The sequence below is a fragment of the Marmota flaviventris genome, chromosome 9, assembly GCF_047511675.1.
Source record: "Marmota flaviventris isolate mMarFla1 chromosome 9, mMarFla1.hap1, whole genome shotgun sequence".
NCBI lineage: Eukaryota > Metazoa > Chordata > Mammalia > Rodentia > Sciuridae > Marmota > Marmota flaviventris.
In genome coordinates this window covers 59,449,724-59,466,576 of record NC_092506.1, presented here as the reverse complement: position 1 = coordinate 59,466,576, position 16,853 = coordinate 59,449,724, and the positions used below count along the sequence as shown (strand labels likewise).

The window sequence follows — 16,853 nt, the reverse complement described above, 5'->3', positions numbered from 1 at the left end:
ATGTGTGATATTTGAAAATAAATCAATATAATTAATCACAATAATAACATGATAAGAAAAAATCATAAGGATCATAATATCATAAATCTCAATGGGCACAAAATAATTTCATGAAATATGATATTTATTCTTTTTTTATTAAATTTTTAAACCATTACTTTCAATTATTTTTAATAAAAGCACATTTCTAGTTTAAGAAGCAACATGTATAATTACAGAAAATAGGTATAATAAAGACAATAAAAGTAACTAATCATCTATCCACTCAGATATTTATATTTTTTTTATTTGTTCTAATTAGTTATACCTGAGAGTAGAATGCATTTTGACACACTGTTCTCAAATGGAGCACAACAAATGTTGAGAATGGTAACTCTGATATCTGCAGAGAAAAGGAGTTTTCATTAGTTCCACTCATTGTGGCACTGGAGGTTGGAACCTGTGAAGCAAAGCAATGAATAATATATAAAATTATTAATATATAAGCAGAAGAAGCTGGGTTAACCTGTGTGGGTGTGATTAGTTACAAAATAAGGCATAAAGAGTCTACCAATTGCTTACTGGAAACAAAATAATATAAATCAACTTCATTTTTGTACATCAGTATTGAAGATTTAGAAATGGAATTTATAAAACTACTTACATTAATATAAATTTATATGAAATACATATGAATGAATCTAAGGTAATATATGCACTCTCAAAACAGAAAAAAATGGATAAAATATTTCTAAAATTTATATTTTTTATTATTAGTTGGTTTTGTGAATTGAAACCAGGGTGCTGTACTACCAAGCTTCACTCCTAGCACTCCTCCAACCCTTTTAATTTTTTTGAGACAGAGTCTTGCTAAATTATAGAGGCTGGCCTCCAATTTGCAATCCTCCTGCCTCAGCCCCCCAAGTTGCTATGATTAGAGGCATGCACCACCCTACCCTGCTAGAATTTAGAAATAATTACAAAAAGTTAGGATAATTAACATATAAGAAAAGAATGCACTGAGAGGACAAGGTCCATACTGTGGAAATGGTGGTGGACTTCTGCCTTTACAATATTTATCATGGATACTTGAAGGTCGTTGTTGTTTAATAGATGGTTTTTAAAGATATGCCTGATAAACAATTTGTCATCAAGAAATGCAAAACAGAAAGTTCTACAATTCTGCTTCCTTGCTATGGTTCTGCATTGTTGCAGGGCCTAACCTTGGACCCTCATGGAAGAATGCTTATCTTGCTCATTGTGAAGCAGGGAAGTCCTAACATAGAACATTTTGTTTTGGGACAGAGTGCTGTCAGAATACTGGCAAGAGGCATTTCCTTGCTCCCTTCACAAGCAGTTATTCCCTGTTTGGTGCAAAGTTGGCCTATGTGACAGTTTCTTGACTCTTGGTGTCTGGATTCCTGTAAGATGGTATGTATGTATCACCTCTGGCCTATCATGACTGTTATGTGTAAATTGGCACATACGCATTATAAAAGGGATTTTTGCTGTTCAGTAAAGCAGACGCTGTTCTCTGAAACCGTCTCTGGAGGGGTTTCTCCACGCCCTCAAGCTCCCCACAGTGGATGCTGGAAGGGCAGGCCCCTCAGCACTGCATCGTGTCTTAATTCAAGTCTATTTCAGGATTTCTCTGGTCAGTGAAGTCATTGCAAATTCACTTTATTATGCTCACTGGAGGAAAGTATTACATTTGAAAGAAAAGACTGCGAAGCACAGACGGAAGCAGGGATCCATTTCTGTGATTTTGAGGAGTCTGATCACATTCTGTTGCTGGAGCTGTGGTTAAGAACTGTTTACGACTGTTTCATCCCTGGAGATGCAGCACAGGCTGTTATCCATCCCTCATGTGCTATCCCAGGAGAAACAAGGAGTGCTTATAAACCTAGTGGAAGCATCCAATCCTCACTACCTGCAGGATCAAAGGTTTTCAAGATCCGAGGTACAAGGAGGATCAAAATTGTAGATTTTGTAACCAGTACAGGTTTGAGTCTTCCCAGGTAAGGGAAAATCCAAAAAGAGCAAGTACTAGAAGTACAGAAAACAAAACAAAACAAAAAAGGAAAAATGATTAAAAAAGGTAAGGTAAGAAAAGGACTGAAAAATAGGATTATGTGCTGAAGAGACATACATTTAGACAAACACAAAATAGAAAGAAATGACAGAAGAGAAAGGTACAGACAAGACGTTTATACAGTAAATTAAAAGAGAGAAAATGAGAAAGTCACAAAAAGTAGAAACAGAAAGAGGATATTCCTTCATCTACAGTGGAGAAAATTTTAGTCAGAATGGCACAAAGTGCAATTTAAATGATTTGGGAAACAGCTCTTGGTTGCATACTAAGCCTTTATAGTGATACAACTGTCTAATGCACAAACTTCAGGTAAGTGTTAAAATTAAATTATACATAATAGTAGGTATATTTTATTGTATTTTGTGCTAAGGTATAGTTCCAAAGAGTAAAATTATTTGAAGGGCAATGTATAATTTTATGTAGGAGGGAAAAATGGCTGTCTCCATGTGTGAACAATTTTGGAATGCATGGTATATTTTAAAGTCCTTCTCCAATTTTTTTTTCAATTTTAAGATAATATGGTTGGTAGAAAATAATTTTCAAGAACTTTGGCTAAGGTGATGGAGAGGCTGCAAGAAAATAATCTTACCTTTAGGCTTTTTCCCTTATTATTTGCAGTGTGTGATGTGAGTCTTTTAGCAACTCCACCTTTTGAAACAGTGGTCACTGCTCTCAACTTCAGTGTAGTTAAATTACATTAAAATAAACAAACAAAACCCAAAATTACTCAATGTGAATGATCTAAAAATAGAGTTAGAAGAAAATCAACTGAGAAAAGACAACAATAAAGAGAATGAAGAAAAATAAAAGATGTGAGAGATGTATAAGAAAGAAAATGCATACACGGAAACAGGAGAACAGTGGTGGGCAGGGGGAGGACATAGGGAGAAAATGGTCAAAGGACGTAAACTTGCAGTTAAATAGTAAAAGAAATCTAACACACAGCATGAAGGCTAAAGTTAATGATAGGGCATTGTATACTGAGAATTTGGTAAAAGAGTAAATTTTATGTGCTTTTACCTTCCATCCTCATAACATGTATGGAACGTAACAGGATAATCTGCTTGACTGTAGTAATTATTTCACTATACATATGTGTATCAAAACATCATGCTTTAACCCTGAAATGTATGCAATAAAAAGAAATGGAAAGCATACACAGGGGTATTCTTGTATATTGTAACTTCAGTCTGTGGAATTAACGGACAGGATTTTAATTTTATTAATTACAGCTGCAATTTTCTAAGCACTGCAATCAACACATAGGAGATTTAGAGCTGGGAGAAAGATTATTCTAAAGAATGGTGATTTGTTTAATTTCCTTATACTAATCTGATAACTGAAGAAAATATGATTTATATTAGGGTTGGAAGAATTAAGGAAGAAAGCATAGAATAATTTTGTAGCATGGAAAAAAACAAAAACAAAAACCCCCAAACAAAAACAAAAACCCTGCTTAGGAGTAAAGAAAAGTAAATGTCCAGAATGAGTATTCTGCCTGGTAGGTGTTGAATTGGTGAATAGCTGACTGCTTTATTCAAGACAAAAGCCCCAATGAAAGCTCAATTTAGGCTGCTTGGGTCTGGAGAAGAATATCAGGGTGGAGTCTGACCCAGAGGATGAGAGATACCTGGACTTGTGGAAAGTGAGAGAAATCATTCTTAACACATGGAGAGTTGGACTGGCGTTTTCTTCTTTTCTAAAGTCCTCTTCAGAATTTTAGGTTGCGCAGCCTAAGAACTTTTAGTCTTCCCACTATAAAATGGAGATAAGAATCAGTAGAAAGGAGAAAATAAAAAATAATAAAATCTTTTTATACAATCAGAACAATAAGAGATCACTGGTAGGTAGCCAGAGCCCAGACTCTTCAGTAAGAGTCTGAAATCTTCTAGGAGCAATGAGGGAGATGCTGAGCCATGGCTGTAGAGATGTCTGAGGTCTATGTGGCCTGAACTCTAAAGCACAAGGTATGTGAGGGCTAGACATGGGTGAGATAGGAAAGCACAGAATGCAAGGGCACAGAACCCTGTAGCACTTTGGTGTTGAGTTCAGTGCCATCAACCCAGAAAACTGCAAGGGCAACAAGGGCATCTAGCTCAGCAGGAGAAGCTGCCACAGCAAAGATGACCAAGGAAAGGAAAGGCAGGCATTGGAGTCAAGTTTTGAAACAGGAGGAAAGAACTTGGTGGTTGTAAAAGGCACTGATGGTGAGTATTCAAGGCTGTGTTCCTGGGGCTCCTATGGGTTCATAGAAGTAGGTGCAAATGAGTCTTAAAATTTGAAGAAAAAAAACCTTGAAATTTGTTATTATAAGCAGAATTTTAAAAGAATAATTAGTCAATCAAGAAATGATAGGGGCTGGAGGTATAGCTCAGTTGCAGAATGCATAACTAGCAAATGTAAAGCCCCAGCACTACAACAAAGAAACAAAAATCCTTAAAGAAATGATGAATTCCAATAAAGTGGGATATTATCCATTTTACCTATTTAAGACATATTTGATAAGTACCTCTTAAATATATTGTTTTAATATTATTTTGTAGGGGAACAGTTGCAAAACTGCCTTTGGAAGGACTTTCATGTTTGCAAGTTGATCTTGCACTCTAAAGACTTATTTTTGAAGTATTTAATCCATGATCTGATATATACATAAAAATGTGTGTGTGTGTGTGTGTGTGTGTGTACATACAGAAACATTCCTCTTCCTCCGCCTCCTTCTTCTCAACCAGGAGAATGGTTTAGGTTGGGAAGTAGTTGTTATGTTAAGCTGCTAAAACTTATATGAGTGTGTGGCTATTGTGGAATTTGTTTTCTCTTGTCTGTTTTCTTTTCATACAAAAGGGGTATTTATCTTTTAGCACTAAGATATTAAATATTTAAATGCTTAAATATTATGAATTATCAAATAAAAATAAGATCAAAGGGAAACTATGTTAAGTTCTTGGAATCCATTCAAAACTTATTCATAAAAATAACCTTAGAACAATACTGATTTACTCCAGAACATTTATAACTGGGTATTTATGGAAATCCTTAGGAATTTTCATTACTTTTAAAATTTTCATCTTTATACTATATAATAAAACTTACTTTCTCTACTCTTGTTCTGCTTGAGTTTTTTTTCAGTGTCTTCAATGCAAATCCAAGAAATCTTTCATCAGAGATGACCACATTTATGTGGTGCACCCTTTTGTTCCAGAGTTTGGTGCCCTTTAATTTGGGGAAATGTTTCTTATGTAAGACCCACAAGAGTCTCCTTCTTTCTTCTGATGTGAGGTTAGAGGAGGGACATATTTATCATCCCAGTTACACTGTTGCACTCAGAACAGATAACTTTGAGGATTAAGTAACACAGAACGTTCTTCACTATTCACCAAGTCACACAGGGGTCATCATGGTGGTTTGGAACAACAGTAATTCTGTGGATCCCATATTTATCCTGAAGGGTTTTCCTGAATTGGAGTATGTTCACTCTTGGCTCTCAATTCCATTCTGTCTTGCATATTTGATAGCATTTGTTGGAAATATTACCATCCTCTCTGTTGTTTGGATAGAGTCCTCACTCCATCAGCCCATGTATTACTTCCTTTCCATCTTGGCAATAACTGACTTGGGTATGTCCATGTCCACACTTCCCACGATGCTTGCTGTGCTCTGGTTCAATGCTCAGGAAATCCAGGCAAGTGCTTGCTATGCCCAGCTGTTCTTCATCCACACATTCACATTTTTGGAGTCCTCCGTGCTGCTGGCTATGGCCTTTGACCGTTTTGTTGCTATTTGCCGTCCACTGCACTATTCCACCATCCTCACCAACAGTGTAATTGGGAAGATTGGTTTGGCCTGCTTGCTTCGAAGCATGGGAGTTGTACTGCCCATGCCTTTGCTACTGAGACGCTATGACTACTGCCATGTCAATGCCCTCTCCCATGCATTCTGTTTGCACCAAGATGTTCTGAAATTATCCTGCTCAAACGCCAGGATCAATAGTGTTTATGGACTGTGTATTGTCATTGTCACACTAGGTATGGATTCAGTCTTTATACTTCTTTCCTATGTTCTGATTCTGAATGCAGTACTGGGTATCGCCTCTCACAATGAGCGGCTAAAGGCACTCAACACTTGTGTGTCCCATATATGCGTGGTGCTCATCTTCTTTGTGCCAGTTATTGGGGTGTCAATGGTCCATCGCTTTGGGAGGCATCTGTCTCCCATAGTCCACAACCTCATGGCTGACATCTATCTACTTCTTCCCCCAGTGCTTAATCCCATTGTCTACAGTGTCAGGACAAAGCATATTAGGCTAGGCATTCTCCGCAAGTTTGGACTATGGAGAAGGCTTTAAATAAACTTCATCTTCCAGTTCTCCCACTGAAAATATTGGGCATTTTATTTAGTTATATAGTAAATATAAATAATTTAGGTCTTAGTCTTGTTCATCTTGTGAAATTCTTATTCTTTCACTTCCTAGATCTGTGATCTCAGTTATTCATTAATCTTTATATCATTTGAGTTTTCTATGACAAATTGTGATAATAACCATGGCCTTTTTTATCCCCAAGATCATTATGAAGTTTAATCATAGATAATGTGTAAATTAGAAATGAAGGTTTAAAATACTGTATACATTTTTAATATTGTAAAATTAGTAATAATAGCAGCAATAACTTTTCTTCAGAAATGTAACTGCTTATATAATTTCTCAGGTTAACGATAATGTACAACTCAGAAATTGATCTCTGCTTCTTCATTTTTTTCTAACACATGTGCTCATATTTTGTTTGTTGCATTACAGTTTCATAACATTCAATGTAAAGACTTCTGAGTTCTTATGGCAAGTTAAGAACTTGAGGTCCTGGCATGACTTTGAACTGTTACTAATCTCCTCCCTGGGCAGTGATATGTCCTTCCTATCATTATTATTCTAGAACTATAGTTTCCCTCAGTTTACAATTAGATACACAAGGGTTGCTCAAAAAGCCTGAAAGTACCCTTCTGAACATCCAGACAACTGCATGGAACAGTTGGTTGGGAATTGGGTACCATCTCCGTCTTTATCTTTTAACAATCATTTTCTTACTGTTCTATAAGTCTATGCACATCTTTAGAACTGCATTTTCATTCAATGTCTTTATTATAGATAATACATTAACTTTTTTCTTTTCCACTAGGAAGACATATATTCATGCTTTTGTGGGTGATGTTTTTATTATTTCATTTATATTCACTTTCTTATAAAGTATACAGCCAAATATTTTTAGTATAGGGCTATAAATTCTCCAGTAACACAGCACTGCACAGTTGGTCTCCTCCAGTAATGAGTAATCATAAATAGTTGAAAGTATAAAATTTGCTGCTTATTCATTCATTCAAGAAAATATATTGAGACAAATTAATCAGGTATTATAGTAGTTATTACTTTTAATACTGTAGGTGTATAAACATGAAATTACATGGTCTTAATGTTAAGTAATACTTTTTTTAATTGGGGATTGAACCCACAGACACTTTGCCACTGAGCTATATCCCTGGTCTTTATAAGTTTTTATTTTGCTAAGTTGTCAAGGATAGTTGTGGGTTTGTGATTCTCCTGCTTGAGCCTCCTAATTCACTGGTATTACAGGCATACACCATTGCTCCTGGCAAGAATAAATTTTTAACAGTGAAGATACATATGTAAAAAGTTTAGTAAATTCAGTGTAATGGATTGTATTATGAAAATAGATGCACTATACAATATTAATAAAGAATAGTCAATTTTACTCAAGGAATTAGGAATAAAGAATTATAGTAGTTGTTACTTTAATTTTGTCTTGGGTTTCCAATTCATTCTCATTACTTGAACAAAGTTTAAAAAAAATGGTATGCTGAAAGCCAATTGGGAATGTTTTATTCTAACTGTGTTCTATAATGTCACATTGGTAGTTTGAAATTGGTCATGATGGGGTATTTAAATTCCAGATATTGTCAACACTATATACCAGTGTTTTAAAAGTAATTCCTATAGAGCTGATTATTAAGAATTTACTTATATATCACTCAGAATGGTATTCCTGGGAGAGGAGATAGCAAGAATAAAAACAAAGGATTTAGAAGTTGCCTGTATGAGTAATAATCTTCAATCTCCAAGAGAGACTAAAAAGTTGTCCAATGCACCTTGCATTTACCCCAAACCCAAAGTGCTCTGACATGGTTGTGATGGACTAGAAATGTACTATCCAATCCCATTTGAATGAAGGATTTGTAGCCTGAGCTCTTGGTCCTGTTTCTAACAGAGAACCTTCAACCATTAACCCCTTCAAGGATTGCCTCAGGTGAAGAAATATGCCTTTGTTCAAGATTATTACCCATCCATGAATGAAGTATAAAGTAAGATATAGAGGCATGTCATTTTGGATCAATGCATAAAAAATGGTTGGACAGTTTGAGCTCTTGACTTCCTTGTTGTGTTGGATAAGAGTATCATCAGACATGATTTACAGTTCCAATTCTCTTTCTGCCCAATTCTACCTTATTCTACTCCTTTTCTTTCTTAGATGCTTATCCCAAGGATTCTCTGCATTAAACCTGGTTCACATTATGGGTTAACTCAAGTCTGTTTCCTAGAGAAACTTGGGGTAAGAGGTTCCCAGAAAACCTAGGGCATAGAGAAAACATGAAATAAAAATTTTAAGGATATCCTTTTCTAGAAAGATGGAACAGAATGAGAATTCAAGAATAGGTAGCTATATTTTCTAATTTTCAAAGTTTAAAAAAAAGGCCAAACTAGTATGTGAAGGAGGAAAAATGGAAGTAACCCTGTGACTCTAACTGATATTTTAAAATATATGTGTCATGATATTTTCTGTTCTCTGTGTATGCTCTTAATACTATGTTTCAAAAATATTCTTAATTTTAAATAAAGTCTAATTTATAAATTTTCTTAATTTTATTGTTTTTAAAGAGATTTCTGTCTACTATGCCATTCAGAGTCCAATCAGAAAACAAAACTGCATAAGAATATGAATAGGGTTAGTTAATCCCTGTGTAAGTAATTGACTTTGTCAAGGAATGAGTTTTAAAGAGAGATAGAAGTAAGTCTAAATAGTAGCCTAGACTGAGAAAGACTATTCAGGGAAGGAACAAACTTGGAAGAGGGGTGGTTCTCTGCAGGTTGGAAGTAGATGCTTTATTGAAGAACATGTGGTTTCTGCCCACTGGATACCAGGGCAGTTCACTCAGTTGCCTTGAGCAAGAAAGAGAACATCCCTATGGGGAATAGGTGGCCTGAGGCTGGCAACCAAGATTCCCTACTAGGCATAGGGGGAAGAAAGTATCCCTCCAGGATGCAGGTGGACTGAAGCTGGCAGACAGGGAAACGTAGTTGGGTCTGGCAACTAGGATACCTTTGTGAAGCACGTAGGAAATCACAGCTTGCACTGACAACCTTGAAACACTCCCTGCAGTGTGAGGGTAGCTTATGGCTGAGAAGCCCACTAGTAGAGTGACTGTAAAATTCAGTTAGAAGTTAGTCAGGGATACTGCTGGAATTTGATGGGATGAAACCAGATATAGTGCTGCATACCTGTAATTCTAGCTACTCAGGAGAGTGAGGCAGGGAAATTCTAAGTTTGAGAACCTGGGCAACTTAATATGAACTTGTCTTAAAAAAAATACTGAAAGGTTGGGGAGTTAGCTCAGTGGTACTGCACACATGAGTGATATCTCTGGTTATACACACATACACACACACCCCTCCCTATCCCTATGTGCCACTCATATCTGCCTGATAGAAGTAAGAAGATCAAACAAGTACAAGAATTTCTCCTACTGCTGTCTCTGCGATGTCCTCTACTGGCCAAGCTTAACACTGTGTCATGGCAAAAGAAAAATGTCTATTGGTTCTGGTTATCATTATTGCTGAGTAGGCAATAAAGACCATGTTTGCATATTTGAGGCTGGGGCAATAAATAGACAACTGTCATATTTACTAATGTAATCAGTGATATCCTTCTGGGAAATTTTTGAAAGTTCTATGGCTTTACTTTTTATATTTGAACATGCAATCTGTGTTGAATTTATTTTTATGAATAATGAACATACGTTTTGTATGAACATAGAGTTCAATCAGACTCTTTATTCACATAAAATGCTATATTGTATACTCTTGTCATACAATGTAAACCCATTTGTATAGGTCTATTTATGGTCATTTTTGTTCTGTTAATTGGATAATGTTTTGCTCTCCTGAGTTAATCTAATACTGTCCTTAATTACAATGGTTTTACATTAAGTTTTGTTACAAGATAGTGTCAGCCCACCAGTTTGAGAAGTATTCCCACATCAAAGACTATAAATATTTTTATATTTGTGTTTCACTTCTAAGTTTTACAGGAGATATTCAATTTCTACAAAATCTTGAGCTTGATTTTATACACTATTTTGGAGTGAGCAGCCATTTAATAATATTAAGACTTATAATATATAAACACAGTGAGCTCTTCATTAAATTAGATGATCTTAAATTTCCCTCACTTTTCTTTGAAATTTTAAGTATAGAAGTTTTGCACGTTTTCATTAGTATTTTTATCCTCTGTAATTTGGTTGCCAGTATAAGCAGTATGCTTTAATTCTTAGTTTATCTTTTGCTAGCATATGATTTTTGGAAATAGAAAAGGTACAAGCTTACCATGATGAGTTAACTTATTGGTTCTGATGACTTGTCTTTAGAGTATTTTGCATTTATTAAAGGTTAAACAATGTTGTATGTGGATAAAAATTTTTCATTCCTTCTAATATTTTATCTTTTGTGTCTTTTCTCAACCAGTTTTATTGATGAAGACTTTAGCAAAATTTAAAAGTATTGTATTTTCTTTTCCTCCTTTATCTCTGGGAAAATTGCTTAATATTTAATAACTCAGATTGAAGTATCATTGCAGCTTTTCAACCAAAACAAGTACAATGTCTTCTGTTTCAGTTTTAATGTTTGTTTTTGCATTATTATTAACATTGCACTTAGTTAACATTGTTTTTCATAAATATATATTATAAGTGACTTCCTCATTTTGTGTTAATATACTGAATTATTTGTGATTTTTTCATGTAAAATGACTTTAATCTCCAAATAAAATTCAAGAAAACCAATGTGGTGTGTGTGTGTGTGTGTGTGTGTGTGTGTGTGTGTGTATAATCACTACATTAGATTTGAAATATTTTCAGATTTCATAATCAATTTTATAGAAGAATCATAGTCTTTGATATTTGCTTTCTGTGATAGTGTTATCCAGTATTTCAGTGCAGATTATTGTTGCCTTACAAAAATCTCTAGAGAAATTATCTACTTCTGCATTCCCTAGCAATAAATTTGTAAACTTCCTATCATTCCTTACTTAGAAGTTTCAAATGATTGTTAAAGATGGTATCTCGATCTGGAGTTCTTGATGATCTACAAAAATGAATTTCAAATGGGAACTTCTGGGACATTCTATCTTAAATATCAGTCAGTCTTATTCTATTCTCTCTTAAAACCCCTCCATATATTAGAACTTTAGAACATAACTTGGATAATAATCAATCTTTATTTTTCTGTTTGTTTTGGTTTTTCATCTTTTTTGTTTGTGCTTTGCATAGGCTCTCTCTTGTCCAGCGAGGAACAGGGTAGAGGAGAGTGTGGCTGTGGAGTCAGTATTCAAGACCTCTGGAGACCAAGCTGGAAGCAGCTCTGATTTTATTGTGCAGTTACCATGTATATATACTCAGGCAGTAGCTAAGCAGATTACAGGCAGCCACCAATACACTTTCTTGCTAACTGTCCTTGCAGTGACCAATCAAGGAGTGGGTTGTGGAGCAAGTGCTGGGACTGCAACACATGGCCCCATACCCAGGGCTGTGCCTACCAGTTAAGTGGTCTGCTGCTCAGGTACCTAGCATGAGGGGATGGCCTGCCACTCAGAAGCCCTTAACGTATGCCATGTATGCAGTACTCCATGCATTTGTCCCCAAAGTGCTTTACTTAAGGTTTTAGCAAAAGACTCTGTGAGTAAAGGCTTGATCTTGCCCAACTAATTTGCCTTGAGAAAAGGAGATACAGTTTCCATCCCCTAGTGTACTAAACTTTGTGCCTATGGGGATTTTTATGGGTTAGTTTTGGTTTGATTTTTTAATTTGTTTTTACCTTCCTTTTTTTTGTTCCTTTTATTAATCTTTCTTTACTCCCCTTCATTCCTCTCTAATAGCCAAACTCCCTTGTTCTGTCTTCCTCTCCCTTTCTTTATTTTATTAGTTTATTTTTCTCTACTTCATCCTTATAAACATAACCAGCTACCTCTCTCCTGGTTCCCTTCTGTTCACTTTTCAAATATTTCAAACTTTGTCTTGCCTTCTTTTAAATTAAGGAACTGCAATTTTACTACATTTTGTAACTCTTTATTTATTCCTGTCCCCCACCATTCATGTTGTTATGGTTATTGGTACGGTGGATGGCATAGCTGACACTTGCTATTTAATGCTAGATCTATTATAAAACTGTTTTGTTGTTGTTGTTGATGTTAAATACTGACCTCCTCCATCCCTCTGAGTAGTAATCAGTATTATTAGATGTGATAGTAGACACCAAACATTTATTTTAATTCTGTATATTAGTGCTATTTATTGCTCTCCCTTTTTCTAAGAGTGAAGATATTGGGACATTACAAGCTCAAAGTGTAGACTCTCTGCTGCTGAGCTACACCCACAACTTTACCAAGTGGCATTAAACCTTAATCCATGCACAAACTAACTCCATGCAAGCTCCAACATTACTTAACACATAGATTAGGAGAGGCAAAAACCCAAACCAATATTAAGACTCGAAGCAGGAACAGTTAGAAGGGGACTTCTGTTCTACATCGCCAAACTAAGTGGCATTGGAGGTTGAAATTAACACTAGGATTGTGCTTAGCCTAGGTGTTGAAGTTTAAAGCTGCCAACAACATAGGAATTCCTACAAGAAAGATAACTACATACCAAACACCACACACATAAAATAGAAAGAGGAAGCCATCTCAATAGATGTGCAAGTCCAGGAACTCTGAAAGTGCAAGGAAACAGGCAAACAAATCTCCCTCCAAAATTTACAACTCCCCAACAAAGAAACCCACAGATATGAAAGTGGATAAAATTTCAAAAAACAGTATAAAATTGATTACTAAAATGTCCAATGAACTAAAAGAAAATCTAAGGAAAGAAGAGAAAAAATACAAGCTGGATATGGTGGTCCATGTGTGGAATCTCAGTGACTAGGGAGACAAAAGACAGGAGGATCAGAGATTCAAGATCAGCCTCAGAAATTTAGCAAGACCCATAACAACTTAGTGAGACCCTGCCTGAAAATAAAAATGAAAGAGTGCTTGGGATATGGCTCAGTGGTAAAACACCCCTGAGCTCAATCCTCAGTATGAGAGAGGCAGGAGCAGGGGTGTGGAGAATACAAGAAAAGAAAGAACAATTCAATAAAAAGGTAGATATTCTGAAAAGAGAATAATTAGAAATCTTACAAATTAAAGACATAATGAATCAAATAAAATATTCACTTGAAATTATCACCAACAGATTACATTATGTAGAAAATAGAATTTCAAGCCTTGAAGTCATAACTTCTGGCCTCAAAGGCAGGGTATGTGAACCTGAACACTCAGTATGCAGTACTGGGGAAAAAAGAAATATTACCACAATATACTAGAATTCTGGACAATAAAAATAGACTAACCTAAGAGTCATCAGAATATAAGTACGGAGATACAGGCTAATGGCATTAAGAAACGTTTTAGTGAAATAATAGCATAAAAATTTGCAAACCCTAGAAACAAAATGTCAGGTCACATTTAGAGGTAAACCAATAGAGCACATTTCTGACTTGTCAACATAGACTCTAAAATCAAGGAGGGCTTGGAAGGAGATATTCTAAGTCCTGAAAGAAAACACATGCAAACCAAGATTGCTATATCCAAGAGAGAGATCTTTCAAAATCAAAGGAGAAATTAAAAATTTACATGATAAGAATAAACTGGGAAAAAAAGAATAATGTGAAAGTATTCATGATGACTAAGCCAGAACTACAAAAAATACTGAAAGATAAGCTACACATGGAAGAATTGAAAAACAAACCCTAGCACTCTAAAATGGATGAAACCCTTTAGAAGACCAATTATGTGAATGAAAATTAAGCCCAAATTAAATAAAGGAAACAAGCTAAAATGTCAGGAAATAACAAACATATTTGCACAATAGCACTGACTATTATTTATCCAACTCTCCAATTAAAAATCTTTAGATAGAATGGATTAAAAAACAATATTCAACTATATCTTGTTTTCAATAGACTAATAGACTCATTTCATAGACAAAGATATCCACAGGCTGAAATTAAGAGGATGGAAAAAGATGGTTCATACAAATAGAGTCTGAAAACAAGAAGAAATAGCTATTCCTATATCTGACAAAACAGATTTCAAGCAGAACTTAATTAGAGGAGACAAAATAGCTCACTACCTAAACATTAAAATTCCAACAAGGACATACAATAATAATAAATATTTATGTCTCAGCACCAGCATATCCAATTACACAAAACAAATACCTCTTGACATTAAATCTCAGATAGCCCCCAGTACAATGATAGTGGTAATTTCAGCATGCCCCTCTCACCAACAGTCAATCAGAAGTAAAGTAAGTCAATCAGAAGTAAAATCAATAAAGATATGTTATACTGATAATATTATAAATCAAATGCATCTAACAGACATCTATAGAATATTTCAACCAAGCCAGGTGTGGTTGCACAAGCCTGTAATCCCAGTGATATATGAAGCTGAGGCAGGAGGATCACAAGTTCAAAGCAAGTCTCAGTAACTTGGTAAGGCCCTAAATAACTTATAGATATCCTGTCTTAAAATAAAATATAAAAAGGGGTTGGGGATGTGCCTTAATAGTTGAGTGCCCCTAAATTCAATCCCCAGTATTAAAAAAAAGAATATTTTATCCCCAAACAGCTGAATTTACTTTCACTTTTTTCTCAGAAGCTCATGGAACATGTTCCAAAATAGATCCTATTCTTGTTCATAAATACAAAACAAAAAAATAAGATAATCCCATGCATTTTATCAGATTATAAAAAATTAATTAGAAATCAACAATAAGAAAAATTATAGAGAATACATACATATATGGAGATTAAATGATATGCTTTCAAATGAGAAATGGATCAGTGAAGAAATGAGAGGAGAAATTTAAAATTCCTAAAATCAAATGAGAATAGTGATATACACAAATCTCTGGAACAAATTCAGCAAAGTTACAGAATACAAAATCAACACATGGAAATCAATTGCCCTCCTATATTCCAATAATGAATATGTTGAGAAAAGAATCCAGAAAACTATTACATTCACAACAGCATCAAAAAGTAAAATAATTGTTAATAAATTTCCTGAGAAGGTGAAAATATCTGTACAGTGAAAATCATAAAACACTGAAGAAAGAAAATTAAGACCCTAGAAGATGAAAAGATAGTGTGTTCATGGATAAGTAGAACTAATATTGTCAGGATGGCCATATTACCAAAAGCAATTTGTAGATTAATTTTCATCAAATTACCAATGAGATTCCTCACAGAACTAGAATAATCATAAAATGTGTATGGAAGAATAAAAGACCCAGAATATACAAAGCCATCCTTAGCAACAAGTGTGATACTGGAGGCATAAAAATACCAGATCTCAAATTAGACCACAGAGCAATAATCACAAAAACAGCATATAGTTATTAAGACTAACAGCATAAACAAGACTACATAGAAACAATCCACATAAATACAATCAGCTATTACTTGATAAAAGTGCCCAAAGCATAAGTTGGAGTTAAAATAGCCTCTTTAATAAATGGTGCTGGGAATGGTAGATAGCCATATGTTGAAGAATGAGACTAGATCTCTACCTCTCATGCTGCGCATAAATCGACTCAACATTCATCAAAGACCTAGGCATTAGACAAGAAACAGTGAAATTTCTAGAAGAAAATATAGGAGTAACACTCCAGCACAACATCCTTAATATGACTCTTTTTCTTGGGGGTGAAGAGTACTGGGGATTGAACTAAGGGACACTCGACCACTGAGCCACATCCCCAGCCCTATTTTGTATTTTATTTAGAGACAAGTTCTCTCTGAGTTGTTTTGTGCCTTGCTTTTATGGAAGCTGGCTTTGAACTTGTGATCCTCCTGCCTCAGCCTCCCAAGCCACTGGGATTACAGGCTTGCATGACCATGCCCAGCCTTAATGAGGCTCTTAAATCTCAAAAAATGAAATTAAGAATTAACAACTGGGATAGCATTAAATGTAAAAGCCTTTGGACAGCTAGATAAAGAAAATCAGGTACACATACACAATGCAGTATTTCTCATTCATAAAGAAGAATAAAATTGTAATTTTTTGGTAAATTGGATGAAACTGGGGAACATCAAACTAACTAAAATAAGCCAGACTCAGAAAGTCATGGGACAAATGTTGTTTCTCATATATGGAAGCTCAAGAGACAAAGGAAGAGGGAGGATGGGAGAGAGAAGTCAAAACTGGGGAGTAAAGTTGACCAAATGATGCTATGTGCATGTATGAATACATCACAATGTACTCCAATTCTATATGTAATTACAATGCATTGACTACAATACATTAAAACCAATTAATAGAAGGGAAAATCAATAGAGTAAAGAAAGGAGATTGGGGTAGGGAGGAGAGGAGAGAAAGAGATAATCCTCTGAAACAAAGAAAAT

At 35.0% G+C, this 16,853-nt stretch overlaps 1 protein-coding gene across 1 annotated transcript; it reads left to right on the top strand.

Annotated features, from left to right (window-relative positions):
• Positions 1-5,465: 5,465 nt before the first annotated feature.
• LOC114098527 (olfactory receptor 51L1) lies at positions 5,466-6,413 on the top strand. Its single transcript, XM_027942783.2, has one exon. The coding sequence runs from the start codon at positions 5,466-5,468 to the stop codon at positions 6,411-6,413; it is 948 nt and encodes a 315-aa protein (XP_027798584.2).
• Positions 6,414-16,853: the final 10,440 nt, after the last annotated feature.

Bases quoted from the DNA above. Each gene is read 5' to 3' on its own strand.
- LOC114098527 (XM_027942783.2), top strand. From the start codon at position 5,466: ATGGTGGTTTGGAACAACAGTAATTCTGTGGATCCCATATTTATCCTG.